The sequence below is a fragment of the Phyllopteryx taeniolatus genome, chromosome 1 (genome assembly GCF_024500385.1).
Source record: "Phyllopteryx taeniolatus isolate TA_2022b chromosome 1, UOR_Ptae_1.2, whole genome shotgun sequence".
NCBI lineage: Eukaryota > Metazoa > Chordata > Actinopteri > Syngnathiformes > Syngnathidae > Phyllopteryx > Phyllopteryx taeniolatus.
Genome location: NC_084502.1, coordinates 30,737,288 through 30,748,760, shown reverse-complemented (window position 1 = coordinate 30,748,760; position 11,473 = coordinate 30,737,288). Strand labels below are relative to the sequence as shown.

The 11,473-nt window shown below is 42.0% G+C and overlaps 1 protein-coding gene across 1 annotated transcript; it reads left to right on the top strand.

Moving 5' to 3' along the window:
* The first annotated feature begins 946 nt into the window (after positions 1-946).
* mmp9 (matrix metallopeptidase 9) lies at positions 947-10,674 on the top strand. Its single transcript, XM_061788477.1, has 13 exons — positions 947-1,188; positions 2,194-2,432; positions 3,583-3,731; positions 4,762-4,890; positions 4,975-5,148; positions 5,508-5,681; positions 5,855-6,028; positions 7,163-7,318; positions 7,409-7,595; positions 7,676-7,818; positions 9,346-9,496; positions 9,595-9,698; positions 10,050-10,674. Exons 1-13 carry the CDS (start codon positions 1,048-1,050, stop codon positions 10,157-10,159), a joined length of 2,031 nt encoding a protein of 676 aa, XP_061644461.1. The 5' UTR covers positions 947-1,047; the 3' UTR covers positions 10,160-10,674.
* Positions 10,675-11,473: the final 799 nt, after the last annotated feature.

The following is an 11,473-nucleotide window of genomic DNA, read 5'->3' as shown; positions in this document are numbered from 1 at the left end:
TCATAATAAATAAAATAATTTCTTCACATTGTTTATCCATCCTGCGGCACAGTGAGCGACTGGTTAGAGCGTCTGCCTCACAGTTCTGAGGACCGGGGTTCAAATCCCGGCCCCGCCTGAGTCGAGTTTGCATGTTCTCCCCGTGCCTGCGTGCGTTTTCTCTGGGCACTCCGGTTTCCTCCCACATCCCAAAAACATGCATGGTAGGTTAAGTGAAGACTCTAAATTGCCCGTAGGTGTGAATGTGAGTGCGAATGGTTGGTTGTTTAAATGTGCCCTGCGATTGGCTGGCGATCAGTTCAGGGTGTACCCCTCCTCCTCCCCGAAGATAGCTGGGATAGGCTCCAGCACGCCTGGTACAGAAAATGGATGGATGGATTAATTTAATTTATTTTGTTATAAAATGTTTATTTTCTTTTTTTTTAAATTTTACTAATTTTATTGTATTATTTATACAATATCAACTAACTAATTATTTAAATAGATAAATTAGTTTAAAATCAATAAACACATTTCAACTATCCATTTCTGTTGAAAATGAATACAACAAATATGACTGGACTCTCAGTGGGCCGGGTTTTGAAAAAAACGAAACAGACATACATGACCCGCGGACCATACTTTGCACACCAATGTCCTGATGTCATTCAAGGCATCAAAATAAATAATTGTTAGTCTTGAAAGCAACACTGCTGAAATAAATGCACACTACTATTTTTCCAGAAGGGTCCACCTACTATATGCACTATCGTCACAAATGCCATACTCATCTGTTGTTATTGTTGTTGCGAATTTAGATGTGAATATTTTGGAAAGTCCCTCTGGAGTCAATTGAACTGATAGTATGTGTCAAGGGTGTGCAGTGGGAGGGTTGAGGTTGCTGGAGGGCGGGGGATGAGGTGAAGTGACTAAGACGTCAGGTTGCATAAAAAGCCCCACCAATCTAAACAAGGACACAAGAGCAGGCGAGACGCCAACAAGAGGACGCTAGACGGATTGCACATTTCAATTTGACATTTTTTTCCACACAGACCGACGGGCTCCGCCATGCGATCCTGTGCTTTGCTCGTGTGTCTGCTCTGGGGCTTCAGCACCATGCGGGACGGATGGAGCCTTCCCCTCAAGTCGGTCCATGTCACGTTTCCAGGAGATATCATCAAAAATATGACTGATATGGAGCTGGCACAAGTGAGTAGCAGATGGTGCATGTTGTTTTGATAAAGAGTTTTCACAAAAGCAGTCAAGCTGTGCAGGGAAGCAGAAATGGAAACTAATCACCTGGCACTTGGGCTGAGCAATCTGGCCTTGAAATGAAATCTCCTATGTTTTCACAAAAATCGCATTCATTCATTCATTCATTTTCTGAGCCGCTTATCCTCACTAGGGTCACGGGCGTGCTGGAGCCTATCCCAGCTATCTTTGGGCGAGAGGCGGGGTACACCCTGAACTGGTCGCCAGCCAATCGCAGGGCACATATAAACAAACAACCATTCACACTCACATTCACACCTACGGGCAAATTAGAGTCTTCAATCAAACTATCATGCATGTTTTTGGGATGTGGGAGGAAACCGCAGTACTTGGAGAAACCCACCCAGGCACGGGGAGAACACAAACTCCACACAGGTGAGGCAGTAGTGCAGGAGTATATAAAAAATTATATTTAATTCCACAAACAAAGGAAAATAAGGATCATGGAAAAGTCTAAATGCTAAATTAACAGATTCCAAAATCTAAACACAAAGTAACAAAGAAACACTTGAGTAAACCCAAAACAAGAAACAAGACATGACTGGTGAAATAACTGAGCGAAAACTGGCGACTATGACGTACCACAGACAAAGACAACGACACCTGACAATGACATAATGCAAAGACATGTGACAACGACAATGAACCGACAAGAACTGAAAGAAACCAGGGAACTAAATACAAACAGATTGACGAGACGACGAGGAACACCTGGACAAGACACGAGTGGCTGGAGAGAGCTGATTGGTCGACGCAAGGTAGACGAGAACAGGTGGACACAACAACCAAATGAGCACACGACAAACATGGAACACAGGAAAACATGAAACAAAACTAAACACAACCCAAACCAAACCAAAACACAGAACAGACCATGACAGCCTAACCTGTTGCCATATCTACAGTACTGTATGTTCTCTTACCACTGGCCTCCTTCCTCAGAATTATCTGACCAGATTTGGCTACTTGGAGAACCTGAAGCGCAGCAGCTTCCAGTCAATCGTGTCCACCTCCAAGGCCTTGAAGCGTATGCAGCAGCATATGGGCCTGGAAGAGACGGGTCAGCTGGACTCGGCCACCCTGGAGGCCATGAAGCAGCCGCGCTGTGGCGTTCCCGACGTGGCCAACTACAAAACATTTGACGGAGACGTCAAATGGGACCACAATGACGTCACTTACAGGTGAGTCGAGAGAACGGGGATTTTGGTCTGATTTTGTGATTTCCAATTTCAGCCCAAAGTATTTTTGAGGTGTACTACTAAAACAATTTGAAAACCACTGCTGTAAGCCATCCAGTGCCACTCTGAAATGTTTTTTCTTTTTCTAATCTAAATTATACATATATAACATTGTTAGGAAGTAACAAACATGTAACAATGGTACGTAATTTAATGACAGAATTTACGTAATTATTATCGTTACATTATTGGGAGGAAATGTGTAATTCAATTAAAGTTGTTGTTGTTATTGTTTTTGTGGGGGGTCCAATTAATATAATATTAGTTACATTTGAAAAATATCCTACAAACCCCTGAGTTATTTTCATATGACTTCCTCCTTCTAAAGCCAATGCTTGTGATTGGCTCTCTCTAAGTGCCATTCTGCTGTGTCTTAAGCATGACCTATTTTTCCAAATATGACCTTGAAGCGGGCAGCACAGTGGGCGACTGCCTCACAGTTCTAAGGACTAGGTTCAGATCACGGCTCCACCTGTGTGGAGTTTGAATGTTCTCCCTGTGCCTGCGTGGGCGTTTTTCCGGGTACTCCGGTTTCCTCCCACATCCCAAAAACATGTGTGGTAGGTTGATTGAAGACCCTAAATTGCCCATAGGTGTGAATGTGAGTGTGAATGGTTGTTCGTTTACAATATATGTGCCCTGCGATTGACTGGTGACCAGTTCAGGGTGTACCTCGCCTCCAGCCCGAAGATAGCTGGGATAGGCTCCAGCACGCCCACAACCCTCGTGAGGATAAGTGGTACGAAAATGAATGAATGAATGACCTTGAAGCTGCCCTTTGTGATGCAATCTATCCGTTTGTCTGAGATTTTGAAAAGGTTATGCTCGTAGTTACAATTTTTAACATAAAACAACATTGGCTTCTGACCAGTTTTATCTTTGTATTTTTGCACCTTGTTGTGGAACAATATTATGAAGCGCTATTGTCTAAATTGTGTACATTAGTCACATTAGTTATTACATTTTCAACAGAGTATCTTGTACTTGTAACCAACTACATTTCCAATAAGTGGAAGTAATCTTCCCAACACTGTATATTAAAAACCTTTTGTTGAATCCATCAAGAGAAATTTTGTACTCGGTCCCTTCACAGGATCTTGAACTACTCTCCAGACTTGGATATCATCCTGACTGATGACGCATTTGCCAGAGCTTTCAAGGTTTGGAGTGATGTCACCCCACTAACGTTCACTCGCCTATTTGAAGGGACGGCGGATATCATGGTGTCGTTTGGAAAAGACGGTATGTGTCGCAGGATGTCACTGACTTAATCTTTGGGGGCTGTTGGGCTTATGTTAAAGGGGACATATTTTGCCAAACCAACTTTTTGTAGTATTTGGGATGTAATATTGGCTCTATGGTGCCTCAGTAAACATGAGAAATATCACTTAAAATCGTCCATGAGTTCCAGTTTCTACCGACAGGCTTGAAATCAGGTCATTCAAATTTCTCAAGCTTATCTACATCACTAGTGAAGATCTCCGCTTACCTCTCCGCTCCCGAGCCAGCGCTGTCAACATAACAAAAACGTGTGCTCTCACAAGTGGGTCTTCTACACGGAGGCAACCAATCAGAGAAAAGGTGTCCTTTTTTGCCTAATATGGACAAAGCAGATGCAAAACTGGGTCAAACAGTGGTACCTGTCAGATGGGCCTTTTCTAGACACTTGTATGACAAAACCAAGGTGGGTTTTTTTGTTTTAAAGGAAATTGACACTTTTATTACTAAGTCCATGTTAGAGAGTCCCTCTGTGGACATCTAAATAGCCGAAATACGGGACCTTTAACAACAAATTACAATCATCAGCCGGTGGCCTAGTATGGTCTGCTGGCCACATATGGTTGTTGTTTTTTAACTTGGCCCATTCTTGCCCATTGGCATTTAAATTATCAAGAGTTCTATCAAAGAGTTCCTTTGTTAAACCATGTAAGGCAATTGAGAACAGTGTCTCATTTACAATGCCAAACTGGAGGCAATTTAGGGTTCAGTGTCTTGCCCAAGGACACTTCAACAGTGGACAGAGCCAGGATTCGAACTGCAAACCCTTTGACCACTCTTCCAACTGAGCTACAGCCGCCCTAGTATCGATGAAAAACAGATTGGTTGCCAGTCAATGTCTGATCATATATAAACCAACAATGGACTGGTGCTACATGGGAGGCAGAAATGTGTCATTTTTTATGGTTAAACATGCATCGGGTCACATTAACCAGTGAACATTTTTGGCATACCAACGATGTAATGTTAATCGGTGCTTAATGTTACGTTCCAGACCACGGCGACCCATACCCGTTTGACGGTAAGGATGGCCTCCTGGCACACGCATACCCCCCGGGCAAGGGAATCCAGGGAGACGCCCACTTCGATGACGATGAAAACTGGACGCTGGGAAAAGGAGCCGGTAGTTGACGCTTTCCCTTGTACTGTATTGGCCTCACTCTGCTCCTCACTTGTATAAATTGCACACACTCCTGTCTCCAAAAAGTGGTGAAGACTCGTTATGGGAATGCCGAGGGGGCCATTTGCCATTTCCCGTTCACTTTTGAGGGCAAATCCTACACGACGTGCACTACCGATGGCCGCACGGACAACCTCCCGTGGTGCTCCACCACCGCTGATTTCGGCAGAGACAAAAAATACGGCTTCTGTCCGAGTGAACGTGAGTCTGAAAAGCTGATAGCTAGATCAATGTAGAGTTATTACATACAATTCATATTAATAGGGGCGTTTGCAGCCCATTTTGGGGGGTGCTGAAAAAAACAAAATTAATCCCAACACCCCTCAAATTTGAGACATCAAAATAATTTTTTCAATTGTATATTCTTTTAAATAACCTTGAAAAGTCTAAAACTATTTTGCACTTGGTTGATATGTAATAATCTAACAAAAATACAAGGAGCTCAGCACCCCAAAATGTTTGATCCTAGAACCACCCCTGATATAAATTAATAGTTAAGGGAATATGCTGTAAAATTATCTAAAAGAGTGTAATCCACTTCCTTCCTCCCAAAACGACAGTTCTGTACACTTTTGGAGGGAATGCCGACGCCGCCCCCTGCATCTTCCCATTCATCTTCCAAGGAAAGGAGTACAGCAGCTGTACAATGGAGGGCCGCGAAGACCGGTACCGCTGGTGTGCCACCACAGAAAACTTTGACCAGGACAAGAAATATGGATTTTGTCCCAGTCAAGGTGCGTGTCGGCAAATGCTATGGAACAGGACTCCTTTTGTGTATTCTGTCAGTCCATTTTTGTTTTCTTTTTAGCAAAATGGATTGATATCAGATTTTTAGTGAAAAATGCATTTTAAGGCCATGTCTCAAACCCTGCTTGTTACTGTTGTTTGTGTGTCTCCAAACGAGAAGACACTGCCGTATCCGGTGGGAACTCAGAGGGAGAGCCGTGCCACTTCCCGTTCACCTTCCTGGGCAGAGAGTACGACGCATGCACCAGCGAGGGCCGCGGCGACGGCAGGCTGTGGTGTGCCACCACCGCCAGCTTCGACAGTGACAAAAAATGGGGCTTCTGTCGCGATCAAGGTGAGAAACTCAAGATGCATTTTTTTTCACAATTTCAAACATGTACCCAGGGTAGCACGGTGGAATCATGGTAGCTCGTCTCTAAAATTTGGGGTTCGAATCTCCACTCACAATCAACAAAGAATTACAGCTTACCAGTTAAAATCACTTCAGTGATCAGTTTCAGGGGCAGTTCTGTCTCATGCAAATTTTGGGGGTGAGATAGTCCGTTTTCACCGGAAGGTGGATGACTGGTTAGCACGTCTGCCTCACAGTTCTGGGGACTGGGGTTCAAATCCCGGCTCCGCCTGTGTGGAATTTGCATGTTCTCCCCGTGCCTGCGTGGGTTTTCTCCGGGCACTCCGGTTTCCTCCCACATCCCAAAAACATGAGTGTTAGGTTGATTGAAGACTCTAAATTGCTCTTAGGTGTGGATGTGAGTGTGAATGGTTGTTTGTTTATATGTGACCTGCGATTGGCTGGCAACCATTTCAGGGTGTACCCAGCCTCCCGCCCAAAGATAGCTGGGATAGGCTCCAGCAGCCCGCGACCCTAGTGTAGATGAGCGGTTAAGAAAATGGATGGTTGGATGGATAGTCCGTTTTCAGCTTATCTCTAATCACCAAGCTGCCCAATTACACTATGTTGCCAATTAGTGTAGTGGATCAGTGCATGTGGCGCATGCAGCTGACACATCGCTGAACACAAATACCCCACCCCAAGATCATGAACTTGGCCGAACATTGAAGTAACAGTTTCTCTCTCATGCAAATTTGCCACAGCTCACCCTGCCACCTTGTTCTACGGTGCCAGTGGGCTTTTGTTACCATGATGTCCAAGGCGAAAGTAGGGCGTTGCGACTAGGCTAGGGGCGACGTGTTCTGGAGCAGCATAGAGTCTGAAGAGAAAAGTGAGCCCCCATAAAGACCAGGGAAAAGCATCACTTGTGCTCTCGCTAATTGGGGCAGAGATATGTCACACGTGATTCACCTACAGACTCTTTTGGGGAAATAGCATGCTAACAAAAAATGGACTTGGTTGTTTAATTTCATGCATGACGGTTGAGCAGGCACACCTGATACACAACCATTTATATGCAACACGTTAAAAACTCTTTCAACTTTTTATTTACCTGTTTATTCACAAACCATGCAGGTTACAGCCTGTTCTTGGTGGCTGCCCATGAGTTCGGACACGCGCTCGGTCTGGATCACTCCAACATTCGACAGGCGCTCATGTACCCTATGTATGTTTACGTGGAGAACTTCTCCCTGCACAAAGATGACATTGCAGGCATTCAGTATCTCTACGGTAAGGCAACAGATACTAAGATCCAAGTACGTTTATCATTCAAAATGTTGTAGTATTGTTATAAAATAAAATATGTGCTATTGTGTTCAGGACGCAGAGAAGGCCCAGCTCCTACACCCCCTAGACCTGACACCCCTACCACCACCACCCCGGTTGTACCTGTGCCAACTACCACCACCCCAAAACCTGTGGATCCAACAACCAAAGACGTTTGCAAAGTGAACAAATTTGACACCATTACAGTCATTAAAAACAATTTATATTTCTTCAGTGATGGGTAAGTAAAACAACCTGGTGACATACTTCATAGTCACTCAGATATACAAATGTCGTCATGGTTTTTTTTTTTCTCATTAGATATTACTGGATGAAATCCAGCAGAGATGATAGTGGTGAGCTCAAAGGTCCATTTCGAGTTTCTGAGCGTTGGCCAGCACTGCCAACAATCATTGATGCTGCCTTTGAAGACCTTCTCACCGGGAAACTGTATTTCTTCTCTGGTACGTAAGCTTCATATATTGTACGTACACACAAATACGGCCTTCCTTCCCATAAAAACCTGGAGCAGAGCTAGGGCATTGCAAATAGGCAAGTGGCTAGTTACGGTTGTGAAGCAGCGCAGAGTCTAGCGAGCCCCCATGAAGACTAGGTAAAAGCATCATTTGTATTTTCACTGGTGCGGGCAGCACTTCATTGCAACCGAATGACACTTGTCAGTTTATGTAGCAATTCTGACATGGGCAAACACTAATGAGATGTGAAATAGATAGAGATAGATAATGTGATATGAGAGCCAAATTAGGAGTTTTTCGAGCTACAAGCTGTCCTTTGGCCACTCTTAGCTTTGACTTGTGAGCTCAAATTTGCGATACCAGTGCTGTATGGTGGCGGTGATTGTGAAGTCACTTCACAACAAGCAGCAGCTTGGCAGATAGAATTGCCACTCCCAGTTGAAGTTGTTGTTTATTTAAAACAACCACATAGCCTCCGCTGGCTTAATGCTAACACATAATGGAAAACACTATAAGGATGGGCTAACAATTAGCATCTATGTGGCGGTGTTATGACCCTTTAAGCAACTGATATTTGAACATGAACAAGGCAGCACATGGACAACATAACAGTAATCACAGGCATATATTCTTTATCCTCTGTGAAGAACAACAAATATTATTGCTGTACTATCTGTGGAGCTGAGACTCTCTCCGTATACAGCACATTTACCCTATACATCTCATTAAATTAGAATATGGTAGAAAAGTCCATTTATTTTAGCCCTCAAAGATTATATAGATTAATTAAACACATGGGAAAATGCTTTTCAGAGTGCAAATTCCTGCCTAATTTCTAGATTGAAAATCATTTTCATTTTTTCTTGTTTGTTTATTACATAAAATAAGTAATAATCATCTAAAGTATACATATATATTTATATTTATTTATTTCACTCTGAGTGTGTGCATTACGTCTCTAGAGTGTGAGTTTCACGTTTTGAATTGAACTACCTCAATAAATTAAGCTTTTGACACTCTTCTAATTTATTGAGATGTAACTGTATAGCCATCTCTCTGTCTTATACTGCCCCCAGGTGGCCAAGGCGCATACACCAGAAAGAGGAGCACAATGTGCATTGAATTGAAGGAGAAAGTGTGACAAAAATGGCTAATTATTTTTTCATTCCATTTAAATATGTCATTACAATACGTTTTTAGTATGTAGTTTAAACTATAACACAGACAACACACAGGCAAAACAACTGTATTCATCATTAATTTACTATTCATCCTGCTCATCTAAAATTATATATATATATTATTATTATGAAATATTTATATATATGAATGGCAACAGCTGGATACACAGGTGATTGTACCTTCTGCTATCTTGTGGAAGAGTATGGAATTGTTCTGCCTGTGTCTATAAGTTCGCGACATAGATCGATGAACAAAAATCATTTTCGGACCGATTCAGTGAAATCAGATCATATCATATTGTATGTCCCCTTAAACAATTCACGGTCTTTCTAGGGCGGCAGTTCTGGGTGTATACTGGACAGAGTGTTCTGGGCCCCCGCAGCATTGACAAGCTCGGCCTCCCAGCCAGCGTGACGATGGTAGCGGGAGCGCTGCAGAGGGGAAAATCCAATGTGTTGCTATTCAGTGGGGAGGAATACTGGAGGTGAGTTGAAATTCATACAAACACACATAGAGTCATTAAGTTGACCCAACTTTAATGTTTTATAATTCTCATTATTATGATGATGTGTGTCAATACAGGCTTGATGTGAAAACCCAGATGGTTGAAAGGGGCTACCCACGATACACACATACTGTCTTTGGCGGAGTGCCCAGCGAGCCTCACGATGTCTTCCAGTTCAAAGGTAAATGCCATCGTCACTTAAAAGTGTTGATTGGCGTCAGTGGCAGAGTACTGTATGTTGTGGTCCACTGTATATACCTGTTTCGAAGGGATTCAGAATAGAGACAAGTAAAATTATCTGCCAGTGCAGTAAAAGAATTACACTTGGTAAAGATTTGTTGAAATGAGAAAATGATGCTAATCCACTCTGAAACTGGTATTAATCTATTTTCAAATTACAACTAGTTTAAATCTACTCTCAAACTACTTTTAACCTACTTGCGTTTTGTCTGCTTTCAAGCTAGTTTTAACCCTGTTTAAACTAGTTTTACTAAAGATTGTTTGAGTTGAAACATGTCTGTCTGCTTTGTAGGTCACATCTACTTTTACTGGGACCGCTTCTACTGGCGCATGACGTCCCGCAAGCAGGTGGACCGCGTGGGCTACATCAAATACGACCTGCTGAAGTGTTCCGATTCTTGAAGCGCTCGCTCGGTCAGGATGGGATCGGAACACGTTTAGAATCAGGGAGAGCGTAAATCAGTGTTTACGTGCGGTGCCTGATGACTTCCTGGGTTATTCATAGGCCGGCCATCGCTGGTGCGACACAACATTGTATTGGCCTTTAACGCATGTAAACAGCACAGCCCTTGATGTGATCATATGTGAAATTATGGAACAATAACAGCCAACATTGAAGGCCAATCATTTAAGACCTACCGTATATGGGTCCAATTCCAGGTTGTTTGAATAATTTATACAGCAAGTGTCTGACAGGTGCAGACTTTTAACAGTATTTGATTTTTTTGTCATCTGTATAATTATCTTATTTTTGTGTTTTTAGTATTTGTGTCTTTCTTTTTTTTTTTTAAAAAAGGCTTCAAAGCCAGTATTTGCACTGAATTACAATGCATGGCTCTTTCACTTTAAATTATTTGTTTTCTCAACTTCCAATGCAATAAAGATTCAGCCAATTAATAAAAAAAATAGTAAGTGTACTTGTCATTTTTTGCTGGTTTCAGTTTGGGATATTTATATATTTTCATTTCTTTGGCTTATTTTGTACTGCATGGTGAAAATAAAAAGCTAAATCAATCAACCAATCAAAAAGTCTGGACAGAAAAAATTCATATTTTCAAAAAATGAAAATGTCAAAACTTTTTTTTCCCAACAAATAACAACTTCAATATGATTTCTAACATTTGTTATACAAAGGTTAATGCGCTATGCAAGATTTACATGATGCCATGACTAATAAACTGTTTTTTAATCTACTTTCAAATTTGTTTCTAAATGTACTTTGAAATTGGTTTCAATCTATTTTCAAATTACTGTAATCTTCATCTACTTTTTTAATCTACTTTCAAACATCCCTGGGTCTACTTTGAAATTGGTTTTGATATATCTCTTAATCTTCGAACCCTAAGAAAATTAAATGTTCAATTTAAAGACTTCAATAAGCTTTTGTGTTAAAAAAAAATAATAATAGATAAATCATAGATGTGTTCAGCTGTGCTGCATTGCCATCGTGGCATCACTTCTAGCACGCCGGCGACCCTAGTGAGGAGAAGCGGCTCAGAAAATGGATGGATGGATGGACGAGTGCTTCTCAAAATCCGGTACGAGGACCACTGGCGGCTTGCGGGCTCCCTCTCGTGGTACATGAAAGAATCACTGCCCAAGAACGGTTGTATCTCCCTTCTAAGATCGAAACATTCACATTTAATCTTTAAGGACTGTTTGTTTTTAGACAGTAATTTAGGTACAATGTATATTTAACTTTTATGTGCATACCTT